Here is a 16063-nt window from a genome sequence, read left to right as displayed (position 1 = left end):
TATCATTACCAATGTTTGACTTGATAATTTCGAGTAAATTGAGCATGGGGTAGATTGATGTAAATAAAAATAATATATTTGTAATATCCCAATGAATAGAAAATTAGATTTTCTGACGTTTCGTGACTCAGTGTAAGCCACCTCTTCAGAGAACAAATAACCAGATCAAAATTAATCCATGTTTAAATAGTACAAAGGAACAACGCAAGAATATTATGTGCGATCAATAAAAAAACAGGTCTGAAAAAGTTGGCGTCATGCCATTTCGGTCAAGGTGTATGTATGTATAATCTTGCAGGCATATCACTCACTAGTCTATTTAAATACGATTTATACTTAGTTTAATTAACTCACACCAACCTTGTTTAATGGCCTTAAACAACTTTCTTGATACTTTCAATATTCCACATGGTTTCACACAGGTTACTTCTGTTTAATTTGTCAGTATATTTAGTGTTTTATAAGAGTGATTGACATAGCGATCCCCAGCTGATTCAATTAATCATGTCAAAAATATTTAATTAAGCTACAGATTCCCTCTCATATCTAGTTGAATACATAATCTATATTCAATCTATTATTACTAAGTTTATAGGTTAGAAACGAAACGCTACGATAATAATTTACAACAATAAAATTAATAAACCTGAACTACAGTAGAATTATAATTAACAGCATTTGACTCTGAACTTAGTAAATCTTCTCGAATTCCATTTATAGTAGTTTAAGCTTGAGAAGTAAGTACCTAACAACTCAAATTAGCAGATTTCAAGGAGTAGAAAAAAATAAAACCCAGAGACCACCCTTTTTCCATTGACAGCTTTCCGACCAAATTAACCGTCCCGACTACTATTATTATCCTGCTCATGAAAGCTAAAATGAATTCTCAAAGCCCTTTAAGCTGTTCAATTGGTAGTTATCAAATAGATTTAAAACGTATCACATGTATTGCTTTAACATAGAAAACGAAGTTAATAACAATTCGTACAGGCATTTGTACATATTTTGAAAAATCAAAGAAAATGATCAAAAAGTCTTATGTGATAGAAATTATAGTCATTGAATAGTTCAGGTTATCGACGTTTAGATAAACCAACACCAAGACCAATGCCTAACAATGCAGCCGCTCCTAAAACAGCACCACCAACAACTGCTAAGCCAGTTAGGCCATCTAAAATAATAAATATTTATTTTTATATAATCCAAGTGAACTGGTCTGTAAAATTACTTTTCTCATATTTTTGTACAGAAACCTGTGATTTACAAGTACAAATCGTTGGAATCAGTAACTAGGTGTAAAATCTGGTAAGAGTTGAAAGACTTTCGAATTATTTATACTGAAGTTTCAAACTATCTGTGGATTAAAATGGCATAAAGCCACATAACTATATCTCTCAGAAACGACTTCGCAATCTGTCATCATATTAGAATTTCACAGAAATTCCAAACCCAGTTTTGCTCCCCACTACTTGCATCATTATTATAACATTATTATTGCATCAGTATTATAATGTTTGGAAACAGATTACTTCAATAATTTGAATGCATTTCGGCAGCTAACAGCCGCTCAGCAAGAACAACAAAGTTCATTTGGGTGTTAACCAATGCTCATGACCTGTAATATACTTTGGTTATTTTTATTTATTTATTTAAACACATACCCGACCGTTGCTGCTACCTTGACGTGGTGGTCGGGCTTGCCTATCGTGATGATCCAATCGAGCTATGCTGGCTGGAACAATCGTTCCTCAAGGTCTTACCATGCCAAACAGGTCGGTTGAAGAGCGGTGAGACTAAAAGCAGCAATCCCAAGGTCCGAAGGCGAAGTCGTACTGCTGACTGTACAGAGGTGTGAAAGCAGTAAGGTGTTTCCTTCAGACAACCAGCATGACAGCGATGCTGCCTTCCCACAAGGAGGGGTGGGGTTAGAAAAGGTCGACCCTAAAAATGCACACCTCGCCTTATCCCACGGATTTCCGTCTCCGGCGGTAAGGACTTTTGAAGAACGGAGCTAACACGTCAAAAATCCCCCACAAAAAGGCCGTGCGTGACCGGCCTCAAGCAGATGTCCCTTGGGCACTGCGGTCACGCTCCCAGGTCGTTAAGACCAACACTAATCCAACTTCTTTTTCAGGTCCCTCAAGAAATACCCTTCCACGGTGTGGGCAGCCGGGAAGAGATACTAGCCCTCATACCCTTAACTGCACACAAGACCAAGTTGGTCGCTTTCAAATCCTTCCTACACCTAATAACTCTGTTATCTCCTCGACTAACCCTTCCCACGTCCTTTTATCGCGTCGCACCGCTAGGGCAAACGATTCGAGTACACAGAACGTTATTCCTGGTCTCTTGAAACCACGCTCTAAACTACATATAGGAACTTTTAATGTCCGAACATTGTGCCAAATAGGACAACAGGCTTCCTTAGCTAGAACTCTAGAATCTTACACCATCGATGTGTGCTGCGTCTCCGAAACGCGCATACAAGATCCGAGTAGTGTCATTCATTTGACCGCACCTAATCAAAATAAAGTTTCATCTCGATACACGCTCCGTGTATCTGGAAGCCCTGACGCTGCTTCCCGTGGCCTCGCTGGAGTAGGTATAGCATTAAGTCCTAGGGCAGAACTAGCTCTTTTAGACTGGATCCCAGTAGACAGTCGTCTATGCGCTGTTCGACTAAACGGATCAGTAAGGACTCGGAAAGATAGGGAAATTCGTCGTTGCCTCTTCGTCGTCTCTGCCTACTCTCCCACTGACTGCAGCTCAGACGATATAAAAGATGAGTTCTACAGGAAACTTTCTGACCTTCTCCGAGAAGCTAGGCGTTCTGATGTAGTAATAGTAGCAGGTGACTTTAATGCTCAAGTAGGTAAACTAAGTGAAAGGGAAGGACACCTGGGTGGATCTTATGGTGTCATGGCGAAAAGAACAGATAATGGCGACCGTCTGTTGCAGCTATGCTCAGATAACCGCCTATTTCTTGCAAATACTAACTTTAAGCATAAGGAAAAACATCTTTTGACCTGGCGACCCCCGAATTCGTCCCAACGTTGGACCCAATTAGATCACATCGCTATCAGCCACCGATGGAGGGGCTCGATAGAAGACTGTCGCTCATTCTGGGGCACATGCTTAGATTCAGATCATGCTCTAGTGCGAGCACGTATTTGTCTGCGTCTTACTGGACGTAGGAAAGACACTGCAGGGAAGCCTCTAAGGGTTCTACTTAATGGTAGGCAAGCTAAGAATATATTTCAGGAACAACTAGAAAAACAGTTAGGCAGCCATGTAAGTTGTGTCCACCCCGAGGCAGCGTGGAATGACATCCGAAAAGCTGTGGAATCAGCAGTGATATCCGCTAATAAGGTAAACCATAACGTTAGGGAGAAACAATGGATCTCGGCAGCATCTACCGCACTGATAGATGCTCGTAAACTCATCCCACCTGGCTCTGAGCATAACGAAGAGCGGAGTCAACTTAAGCGCAGGCTTATAAGAAGTCTACGTAATGATCGTGAACAGTGGTGGGTAGCGAAAGCAAGAGAGATGGAAAAGGCAGCGGCAATAGGTAACAGTAGGCAGCTATTCAGACTCGTTAAAGAAACCGGTATTAGGAACCCGAATATCAGTGAAACCATCTCAGATAAAGATGGGCATATAATTCATTCTCAATCCAGGAGGTTGGATCGATGGGCAGAACACTTTAGGGATCAGTTCAACTGGCCTTCAGCCACACTTCAATTACCCACGATCCCCAGTCGTCCTGAATGGCAAATTGATGTAAGTCCTCCAACCCTCTGTGAGGTTGAAAAAGCTATAGGAAATCTGAAGCGAGGGAGAGCAGCAGGCCCTGACAGGTTGACCCCTGAGATTTTTAAGGATGGTGGTCCAGTACTAGCAGTGAGATTGACTGAGGTCTTAGGTAGAATCTGGGAACTGGACGTAATTCCATCTGACTGGTCCCAATCACTGATTGTGCCAGTTTATAAGAAAGGACAAAAGTCCTCTTGTGACATCACAGAGGGATCAGTTTGACTAATATAGTGTCTAAAATATTAGCTTCAATAATACTAGGTCGCCTAACCAAAGCTCGTGAAGAGCAGACTAGAGAAAACCAAGCTGGTTTTCGACCTGGACGTGGTTGCATAGACCAGATATTCACCCTACGTCAGGTCCTAGAACATAGACACAAATTCAGACGTCCCACAATAGTAGTATTTCTTGACCTTAAGGCGGCATTTGACTCTGTTGATCGTGAGGTTCTATGGCAATGTTTGTCACTGAAAGGAGTACCAAAGAAGTACATTAACCTCATAAAGGCTCTCTACTCGAGCACAACTGGTCGAGTTAGAGCCTATGGCGAACTGTCATCAGAACTGATTACCACAAGTGGCGTTCGTCAGGGCTGTCCACTCTCCCCATTCTTGTTTAACTTTGTCATTGACTTACTTTTAGAGATAGCACTTTCATCAGCTAAACCTCCAGGAGTTGAACTTTTACCAGGAGACTCACTTGTCGACTTAGAATACGCCGACGACATAGTTTTACTCGGTGAAGACGCTGACAACATGCAGAGTCTTCTGACCACTATAAGCAACTATGCAGGCATGTTCGGAATGCGATTCTCTCCCTCGAAGTGCAAAATGTTACTTCAGGATTGGGTTGCATCGACACCTGAACTAATGATAGGGAGTGAAGTAGTTGAGCGTGTAGACCACTTCACTTATCTTGGAAGTCTCATCAGCCCTTGTGGTCTGGTATGTGACGAAATCTCAGCACGGATACAGAAGGCTCGTCTAGCTTTCTCCAACTTGCGTCATTTATGGCGTAGGCGAGATATCCGTCTAGCAACCAAAGGACGGGTTTACTGTGCAGCAGTTCGCTCCGTCCTACTCTATGGCAGTGAAACATGGCCAATAAGAGTAGAGGATATTCGTAGGCTACTAGTGTTCGATCATAGGTGTCTTCGAAGCATTGCTCGTATATCCTGGGACCACCGGGTAAGTAATGCAGTTGTTAGGAAACGAGTACTAGGTAGGGATGGCAAATCGATTGATGAAGTAGTGAAACTTCATCAGTTGAGATGGCTGGGACATGTGTTACGTATGCCCGACCACCGACTGCCCCGACGTGCAATGTTTCATGGTGTAGGAGTAGGTTGGAAGAAAGCTAGGGGTGGCCAGACCAAAACGTGGCACAAATCAATGAAGTCACTGACAAGTGGACTGGGCCATGTTGGTAGGTGTAGACTACCTGGTTGGGATTCGCGAGATGACAGCAACCGATGGTTAGAGACCTTGAATGACATGGCTCAAAATCGTTTGCAATGGCGAAGATGCATCCACTCTTTGTGTTCTACCAAATTCTAATCTTCTGAATTCCTCATGTCTTTATCTTTTTCTCTTTCCAAATTTATTTCACTGTACTATACTCCTTCAATAATTTCTTGAAACCCCTAATCTTTTGGATTTCTGATTATACTCCTACTACTTCTACCACTATGGGATTTGAATCGACAACTGCATCTCTGTGCTAATGTGGTATGGCAACTCGAACTGATGTACGTACGTACGAAGTTCTACGTTGTGACTGACTGACTGAAACACATACATATTGGTACAAAATGGCACCAGATACATATGCGCCACACAAAATAATGGAAATAGGAAGAGAAAGGATGAAAAGATAAAGGGGACTGAAATGTACAACCGGAAAACTCTTTCAGCCAAGAAAGTTAGAACCACTCTTTATGAAGAAAGTAAAAGAAGGTTGCAGCAGGATCGCCACTGGCTTCTATTCTGAGCCATATCTGATAACGTCTCTAGCCACTGTGTTGCACCATCTCTCGGACCCCAGCCAGGGAGTCGTGAAGGACCAACAGAAGCTAGCCCTTTGCAGCTTTCTTTCATACCACGACACCATGTCATACACTGACCTCCTCTCCGCTTTTTCCAACCAGTCCCAGCGTTGGCAAATAATGCACGACGTGGAAGTCTCTGGGACGACATTCGTAAAACATGTCCAAGACACCAAAGTCGGTGTTTCAAGATGGTGACACCAATTGAATTATTGTCTCTGCGCCCGAACACACGATGCCGAACCTCTGCATTACTAACATAGTGTTGCCACTGGATGTCAGCAATCCGTCGGAGACAACGATGATCGAACACAGAGAGTCGTCTAACATCCTCAACTCGGAGAGGCCAGGTTTCACAAGCATAGAGCAAAACTGCTCTCACCGAAGATAACCTGGAAGCACTGGACCGCCGTTTCGTCCTATTATGGGACTCCTCGGCAGTGCGCATCCACAATCCCGCCTCGCGAGCGAGATTCGAACCCAGGACCTACCAGTCTCGCGCCGGAGCACTTAACCGATAGACCACTGAGCCATACTTTAGTTAGTTGACTACTTAAAACGCCACTATTTAACATTCATTCAATCTAACCAGTGATTGAGAAACGTTGGACCCGTACGAAAAAGGGACAAAGTAGACAAGGTTATTAACCTCAACAGTCGAAATCTGTCCACTTATTCCAAGCGAGACATTTTTGCTGTCTAGTTATGGTGTTGCAGAGTATCACAAATGAAACTGAAGTGTTGGAAGATAATACTCTGATTCTGTACACTTTAGATACGAATAACTATTTATCTCCTAAAAACATGAAAACTCATGGGTTCTAAATACAATCATAAATCCTTCAGTCACTATGCGAACGGCAGTGTGAAACTAAATTCACTAACGTTTCAAAGTCCGAATAAACATACATTTAGCCAATTAAGGTTTAGAAAAACGTTTTCCCATACCATTTTTAGCACGAGATTGTATTGTATTCCTTAATTCTTCGACTTGTTGGTTTGATGGTTGTATCGCCAATATATTATCACAACAACGAGTTGCGTTTTCATAGTCCTGTGAGGTGTTACGTAAACAAATGTACTTACTGACAGCTTAGTGTAAGCTACTGCCAAATAAAACAAACAGTCACGCTGTAGACTGTCATCCTTTGTGCGATTAAATAATTCTGCAAGTAGTATTATTTGACTTAAACAAACCTTCTAATAACTTAATGGAGAGATTAAGTGCCTCTTTACGAGTAGTACGGAGGAGGTCAACAGCATAACGGAACTGAATTCCATCATCCATTATGCCACTTTCTGTCATGACAACAAAAGCATCTCTTGATTCCTGATAGAAATTAAATATAAAACGTCAATTACTTGAATGGAAAATATGGGCTCATCCTTATCGAGCAAATCCATGTTTGAAGAATCTCGCTAAATGATTTTGACAACTATAACGATAAATAAGGCCGTGCGTGACTTGTGGCCTGAATTTCAACCTGTGAAAAAAGAGACGGCATGAGAAAAAGATGAGCACTGTTATCTAGCATATAATTCATCTAAAATTGAAGATAGTGTAAAACTTAGTTAAGTAAATTTTTGAACGGTTTTTATCGGTGAACAAATACTACTTCTGATGTAAAGAGGCGCTTATAATACACAAGTAAATATGATTTTAAAGAAAATAGAAGTGGGTCAACTTTGACAGCAAAGCACCAAACAGTGAGTGGCATGACAGGATAGCAAACTCTACACTAATATTATCGTCATTGCGCCTTACGAACGGGAAGATTAGTCCTAACGTGATTTGCATTTCTCAAACTTTTGCTGTGTCCTTACGCAACAAAAGTACCATTTCCGATCTACAGAATCTCTCCTAATCTATACGTTCGGCAGATTACTTTCCGTTTTATGTTCTAACCAACTTAATATTAAACTATGGTTTTGCCTCAGCTTACTATTCGATTTTTTCAGTTTTGCACGTCGAGGCAAGTTTCAGTTTATCCTAGCCTTTTGTACCACCCGTTTCCATACATTTTACCCGTTTTGAGTGTGACGTAAGTTGGCAAAAGCCAAACGAGCTTTCTGAATCTGTTCTTAGATTTCGACAGACACCAACCCATAAGGGCTGATCAGACTTCCAAGATAAGTGAAGTTGTCGACGCGTTCGACTACTTCACTCCATATCCTTAGTTCGGGTGTTGACGCAGGTCAGTCCTGTCAGTCAGTCAGCTACAACGTAGGACCAGGCACATATATGCATCGGTCCAAGTTGCCATACCTCGTTAGCACAACAAGATGAACACCGGATTCATAGACGTAATTAATTTAGTGGTGGTAGTATATAAAGAAAGGTTGTATATAAGGATATAGTATAGGAAGGAAGGACGTTATGAAGCAATTTTAATCTTAAGGTTTAAGGGAAGATAAAGAGTGTATACACCTACGCCATTGTGATCGATTCTGAGCCATGTCACACAGAGTCTCCAACCATTGGTTACGATAGTCACGCGGACCCCAACCAGGTAGTCTGCATCTGCCAACATGGCTCAGGCTAGAAGTTAGTGACTTCAAACACTGATGCCATGTTTTGGTTTGGCCGCCCTAACTCTTTTCCAACCATCCCCAATACTAGTCATCATAGCGCGTCGTGGTAATCGGTGTTCAGGCATGCGTAACACGTGGCCCAACCATCTCAGTCGATGAAGATTCATCACCTCATCAACTGATTTACCATCGTTCCCTAATACCCTGCGTCTAACCTCACTATTACTTACCCGGTTGTCCCAGCAGATGCGAGCAATATTTTTAAGGCATCTGTGGTCAAATACTAGTAACGTACGAGTATCTTCTACTCTTAATGGCCATGTTTCACAGCCGTGAAGTAGAACAGAGCGAACTGATGCGCAGTATACTCGTCCCTTAATTGATAGACGGATATCTCGTCTTCGCCATAGGTGACGTAAGTTGGCAAAAGCCAAACGAGCTTTTTGAATCCGTGCTGAGATTTCGTCAGACACCAACCCATTAGGGCTGATCAGACTTCCAAGATAAGTGAAGTTGTCGACGCGTTCGACTACTTCACTCCCTATCCTTAGTTCAGGTGTTGACGCAGGCCAGTCCTGGAGTAACAATTTACATTTGGATGGGGAGAAACGCATCCCAAACATCCTGGCATTATTACTTAGTTCTAACAGAAGACTCTGAATTTTGTCAGCGTCTTCACCAAACAGGACTATGTCATCTGCGTATTCTAAGTCGCTTAGTGGTCCCCCTGGTAGGAGATCAATTCCTGAAAATTCAGTCGAAGAGAGTGTTATTTCCAGCAACAGGTCTATAATGAAGTTAAACAAAAACGGGGATAGTGGACAGTCTTGACGGACACCACTTGAGGTTGTAAAATCATATGACAGTTCGCCATAAGCTCTCACTCGACTGATAGTGTTCGAGTATAGAGCCTTTACAAGGTTTATGTACTTCTCAGGTACACCTTTCAATGACAGACACTGCCACAGAACCTCTCGGTCTACAGAGTCAAATGCTGCTTTCAAGTCAAGAAAAACTATCATTGTCGGACGCCGATAAGCGTGTCTGTGCTCTAAAACCTGACGAATGGTGAATATGTGGTCGATACAGCCACGACCAGGTCTGAAGCCAGTCTGATTTTCTCGTGTTTGCAGTTCACGAGTCTTAGTTAGGCGCCTGATAATTATTGAGGCTAGTCTTTTAGATGCTATGTTAGTGAGACTAACTCCTCTAGGGTTATCACAGGATGATTTTGACCTCTTCTTATATATTGGGACAATCAGATATTGTGACCAGTCGGATGGGTTTACGTCCAACTCCCAGATTTTATTTAAAATACTAGTCAAACTAATCGCTAAAATTGGACCACTATACTTAAAGACCTCTGGAGCCAAACTGTCTGGACTAGCTACTCTTCCTCGTTTCAGATTAGTTATAGCCTTTTGAACTTCAAGTAGGGTCGGGGGGCCTACTTCAATGTTCCATTCAGGTTTTCTAGGAATAGTGGGTAGTTGTGCAGTAGCTGAAGGCCAGCTAAACTGCTCCTTAAAGTGTTCCGCCCATCGTTCTAAACGTTTGGGTTGAGAGCAAATAAGGGTTCCGTCTTTTTCCGAGATTGTCTCACTTACACTTGACTTCTTAATTCCGGTTTCTTTTATTAGTCTGAATAGTTGCCTGGTGTTGCCTACAGCCGCTGCCTTTTCCATCTCTTTTGCTTTCGTTGCCCACCACTGCTCACGATCGTTCCTTAGACTTTTAGTTAACCTAGATCTAATTTCTTTACGCTCTTCGTCATGTTCAGAGCCTGATGGGATGAGTTTACGCGAATCCATCAGTGAAATAGACTTAGAAGAAATCCACTGGTTTTTTGGAACCCTATGATTTAAATAACTAATAGATGTGACTGCTGTTTCCACAGCTGTTCGTGTGTCTTTCCAAGCAGCATCTGGGTCAGTCTCGTTTACAGAACTGCCTAGATGTGAACTCAGTTGTTTCTGGAATTCGCATTTGGCTTTCTCGTCCTCCAGTTCAATCCTAATGGGTCTTCTTCGTGTACTTTTCCTGCGTCCATTGAGGCGCAGACAAATGCGCGCTCGTATTAAAGCGTGAACAGAGTTTAAACAAGTATTCCAATACGAGCGACAATCTTCTATTGAGCCTCTCCAACGATGACTGATGACAATATGGTCTATTTGAGTCCATCGTTGGTTTGGTGCAGGTGGTCGCCATGTTAGACGATGTCTCTCCTTATGCTTAAAATTAGTGCTTGCTAAAAATAAACGATTGTCTGAGCATAGTTGCAATAGACGATCACCATTATCGGTTCGTTGAGCCGGAATACTAAAACACCCACCTAAATGTCTTTCTGTTTGGTTTAAGCTGCCTACCTGGGCATTAAAGTCACCCGCTACGACTACTATGTCTGAGCGCTTAGCTTTCTGAAGAAGCTCAGAGAGCTTTCTGTAAAAGTCATCTTTCACTTTATCATGGCTGCAGTCAGTGGGAGCGTAGGCAGAGACGACGAAAAGGCAACGACGTGTGTCCCTATCCTTCCGAGTTCTTATTGGAGCCATTTAGCCGGACAGCACACAGGCGACTGTTAACGGGGATCCATTCTAGTAGTGCCTGTTCTGCCCTTGTACTGAGTGCTATGCCTACACCTGCAAGTCCGCGAGAACTAGCCAACGGGTCGCCAGATACACGGAGGGTGTATTTCGTTGGCTGTCCATTTTGGCGAGGCGAGGTCAAGTAAATGACCACACTGGGATCCTGTATACGTGTTTCGGAGACACAGCATACATCAATGGTACGAGATTCTAGGGTTTTAGCTAAGGAGGTCTGTTGACCGATTTGACATAGGGTACGTACGTTGAAGGCTCCAATGTGTAGTTTGGAACGAGGTTTTAGTAGACCTGGGACAGCGTTTCGCGCACTAGAATCGTTGGCCATGGTGACACTTGAGGAGGAAACCGAGAGAGGAAGTTTAGTGTTGAAAGTCAAGGTAGAAGGAATAGTAGGAATTGAAGAAGGAGATTGATTATGAATACAGTGGTCTTGAGTGCTGTTAGAGGTATGAGGGCAGTTATCACTTCCCGGTTGCGCACACCGTGGAAGGGTTCTTCTAGAGGTACCTGAAAAAGAAATTGGGTTAGAAGTGGTCTTAATGACCTGAGAGCGTGACCGCAGTGCCCAAGGGACAACTGCTTGAGGTCGGTCACACACGACCTTTTCGTGGGTAGTTTTTGTGTTAGCTCCGTTCTTCAAAAAAAAACCTTACTGCTGGAGACGGATATCCGTGGGATAAGGCGAGGTGTGCATTTTTAGGGTCGACCTTTTCTAACCCCACCCCTCCTTGTGGGAAGGCAGCATCGCTGTCATGCTGGTTGTCTGAAGGAAACACCTTACTGCTGTCACACCTCTGTACAGTCAGCAGTACGACTTCGCCTTCGGACCTTGGGTTTGCTGCTTTTAGTCTCACCGCTCTTCAAACGACCTGCCTGGCATGGTAGGACCTTGAGGAACGATTGTTCCAGCCAGTATAGCTCGGTTGATTCACCACGATAGGCAAGCCCGACCACCACGTCGAGGTCAGTCCTGTAGTAACAATTTACATTTAGAGGAGGAGAAACGCATTCTAAATATCCTGGCATTGTTACTCAGTTCTAACAGAAGACTCTGCATTTTGTTAGCGTCTTCACCAAACAGGACTATGTCATATGCGTATTATAAGTCGATAAGTGGACCTCCTGATAGATCAATGCCCGAAAATTCAGTCGATGAGGACGTTATTTCAAACAGTATGTCTATAAAGTTAAACAAAAATGAAGATAATGGACAGTTTTGATGGACACTACTTGAGGTTGCAAAATCAGATGACAGTTTTTTAAAAGCTCTGACTCGACTAGTAGTTTTCGAGTAAAGAGTAATCACAAAGTTTATGTACTTCTCAGGTACACCTTTCAATGACAGACACTGCCACAGAACCTCTCGGTCTACAGAGTCAAATGCTGCTTTCAAGTCAAGAAAAACTATCATTGTCGGACATTGACAAGCATGCCTGTGTTCTAGGACATGACGAATGGTGAATATGTGGTCGATAGAGCTACGACTAGGTCTGAAGCCCGCCTGATTTTCTCGTGTTTACAGTTCATGAGTCTTTGTTAGGCGCTCGATAATTATTGAGGCGAGTATTTTAGATGCTATGCTAGTAATACAAGCAATTCAAACAAATAAAGAACATATGCACAAAGGCAATAAAATAAGACAGATTTCAGTACCAGATAAAACTTATCGATGAATTTGTCTGCAATCCGAAAAACTTATTCCGTCATGCAACCTCTCTTCGACAGGCCAAAACTGGAGTTTCCCAACCGTTAGGTCCTAATGGCCCGACCAACAACGGCGATGACGCCGCTAACCTTCTGGTTGAACGGTGCTCTCGGACATTTCAAACGACCCACACTAACTATATTGATGAAAGCTTCATCAGAAACTTCACAGGACTTCCGAAAGTGAACCTGAGCGCTGACTTGGTGTGCCGAAAACTGCAGCACCTGAAAAAGACACCTCCTGGTTCGGATATGGTTCATTCTACTATATTGAGGGAAGCAGCTTCAATCTTGGCATCACCACTTAGCGTGATGTCCTAACACCCGCCAAGCTGAGGCAAATTACCGGAAATTTGGAAGCTGACTGTTTTTTTATTTATTTAAACACATAAATATTGGTGCAAGGAAGCACCAGATATATATGCGCCGCACAAATCTCATTCGATTTGTGTGAGGGTTATGATACTGCCCAAGCTGACTGACATCACGCCGACTTTCAAAGGAGGTTGATGCAGCGAACCTTCAAGCTGCCGACTAGTAGCTCTTCTCTCTATACCTTCAAAAATTATGGAGTCCCTGATATGCGAAGGTATACATGACTATTTATTATCCTTAAACATTTTTTCACCCCAACAGTACGGTTTCAGAAAAAATCACTCTTGGATAACCAACCTGCTGACGGCAGTGGACAGATGGACAACCATCCATGATCGCAAGAGAAAGTTTGACGTCATTTACCTTGACTTCTCAAAAGCTTTTGATAGGGTCAACAATATATGCCTTATTAAAAAGCTCAAAAGATTGGGTATCAAGTCACCTTTACTGGATTGGCTCGCTTCATACCTAAAAAGTCAACATTTTAAGGTCAGGGTTAACTTCACTTCCTCTTAGGCTATGGAATGTCCTAGTGGGGTCCCCCAGGGTTCGGTACTAGGACCTCTTCTCTTGATTTACATAAACGATCTTCCACAACAAGTTTCGTCTGACTTATTACTTTTACTGATGATGTGAAACTTTGGAGAGAGATACGCAACCAAGAGGATAAACTGGCACTTGAAGAGGATCTGGCTCAACTTCAAAGTTGGGTAGATGACAACTGACTTACGTTTAACACTTCAAAGCGTATAGTAGTCCATCTGGGACATGTTGCAGATTACAGTTACAACTTAGGCAACTCTCCTCTAGAAGTATCCCTAGTTGAAAAAAAAAGAATAGCTGGTGCCCTACGATTTGAAGTCTTACGCTGTGACAAAAATACTTTTCGAGCAAACATTGCATTGGTAACGTTGAAGCGCATTTTTGGCCAGATCGACGGGAGAACTCTGCACATAATCCTCAACAGTTTCATTCGACATCACTCAGAGTATGGAAACATAGTGTTTTCTTATTCACTTCAAAAGGATCAGGACACTCTGGAATGTATCCAACAGAGGGCCACGAAATTATTTCGGGGACTCAACCTCAAGCCTCATGAAGAGCGCCTCCAATCACTGAATCTTTACCCACTAGAATACAGGCGTCTCAGAGGTGACCTAGTGGCTTATAGTACCCCACTAGGACATTCCATAGCCTAAGAGGAAGTGAAGTTAACCCTGACCTTAAAATGTTGACTTTTTAGGTATGAAGCGAGCCAATCCAGTAAAGGTGACTTGATACCCAATCTTTTGAGCTTTTTAATAAGGCATATATTGTTGACCCTATCAAAAGCTTTTGAGAAGTCAAGGTAAATGACGTCAAACTTTCTCTTGCGATCATGGATGGTTGTCCATCTGTCCACCGCAGACAATCGATGATTTTCCGAGAAGCGCCTACCAGGACTTTTACCTTAGAATACTTTAAAATGGTCAATTTACTACCATGACTTACAAACTTAATGCTTGGTATCATGCACAGCCTTAATATACAATAAGGCAGTACCGTCTTCGACGTCCTTGGCGCTTCTTTTTAAGTTATATTTTGTGTGTTGATAATTAAATCCTCAAAATAAATAGCTCAGTCAGTCTTCGACATTTGATGCTGATCTCTTTACTTTTAATGGACACATCTAGCTGAAAGCTCTTATTCACGCATTCATGACAGATCACAATCGGATACACTGTGATTGCACCCCTCACAACCGGTAGTCAGTTTAGATTAAACACTTCCCGACATATCGATAGCCTTTCAGATAAATCTTTGAACCTCATCGTATTTCAACTTCTAATTCGATTACGTTGGCATGCTTTGATTATAAAGGTGTTACGTATTAAGGCGTTGTCGAAATCCAAATAACTGTGGTATCTTTAGTGGTGAGACCGACGTGATCTGGTACACCAGTTTGTAAAATATGAGTCTGTTCCTCGTTGTCATCTAAACATTTATGTCGAATGCGAGCTCTGGCGCAGATAACATCAAATCGACCCTTTACAAAATGGCAAAACCCTGATATAAGAACATTTATGTTGTCCCAAAACAAATCAGGAACGAAAAACTTGATCCAAAACTACATACCAGTCATGCATAATGGAAAATGACGCAAGACTACTTGTCCGATCATCTACACCAGAAAATTCTAACCGACCCGCCGCAACACAGCTTCATTGGGACAAGGTCCTGTAGTGCATGCCTGATAGACTTCTTCAAGGAGCTTACTCGAATGCGTGACCAAAAGAAACTAGTGGTTATACTATATTTCCGTACCGAGAAAGCTTCTGATACGCTATATCATAACCTTCAAATTATCAGAATTCAGTCAGTTGGAATTACTTAGTCTCTATTACAATGGATTAAGTTTCTTCTCAAGAACAGATGCCAAATAACCGACATTAACTTCACAAGATCTATATCTTGACCAATAACCAGTGTTGTTGTGTAGGGTAGTGTCTTTATTGAATTATGGTCTACTTCGTTATTATTACTGCTCTAATAGCAGACCCAATCCTAAAATCGTAAATTGGTCGCGATGTGACTGCCTAATCTAGAAAATCTTACGTGTAAGTCACATCATTGTTTATACTAACTCATCATATCATAACGATCACCAATATATGATGGGGAACACATTTAGGCTGAATATAGAACAATATATTCAGTATGAATATGAGTTAAACCAGAATAATCACGCCTGCAAGGCTGAGTTTCGCCATCCGATCAATCTAATTAATTCTTCACACCTCCATTGTTGGGTTTTTGCTTGTTAAATGTAGACTAACTATTTTCCTGGTTGTCTCATGTCCAGCTTCAAGGATCCTGTGGTTAGGGATCAGTGCAACTGAATCTTGATTCCATTGCTTTTTACGATGCACACCATTATGTGTAGGTGCTTTAACGCATGTAAGACCTGCCTTTACGCAAATGAATCAAATATCATCTATATAGCTAACAT

At 42.2% G+C, this 16063-nt stretch overlaps 1 protein-coding gene across 1 annotated transcript; it reads right to left on the bottom strand.

The window, feature by feature from the left end:
* Positions 1-6779: 6779 nt before the first annotated feature.
* On the bottom strand, positions 6780-14627 carry Smp_032230 (hypothetical protein; the record flags this gene model as incomplete). The annotated part of the gene is made up of 5 exons (XM_018790364.1): positions 14570-14627; positions 7223-7344; positions 7058-7190; positions 6947-7026; positions 6780-6914 (listed from the first exon to the last, which is right to left on the bottom strand). The coding sequence occupies exons 2-5, from the start codon at positions 7262-7264 to the stop codon at positions 6780-6782; spliced, it is 390 nt and encodes a 129-aa protein (XP_018646371.1). The 5' UTR covers positions 7265-7344; positions 14570-14627.
* Positions 14628-16063: the final 1436 nt, after the last annotated feature.

The sequence above is a fragment of the Schistosoma mansoni genome, assembly GCF_000237925.1.
Source record: "Schistosoma mansoni, WGS project CABG00000000 data, supercontig 0125, strain Puerto Rico, whole genome shotgun sequence".
Classification (NCBI taxonomy): Eukaryota; Metazoa; Platyhelminthes; class Trematoda; order Strigeidida; family Schistosomatidae; genus Schistosoma; species Schistosoma mansoni.
This window is presented reverse-complemented; position numbering and strand designations above follow the sequence as displayed.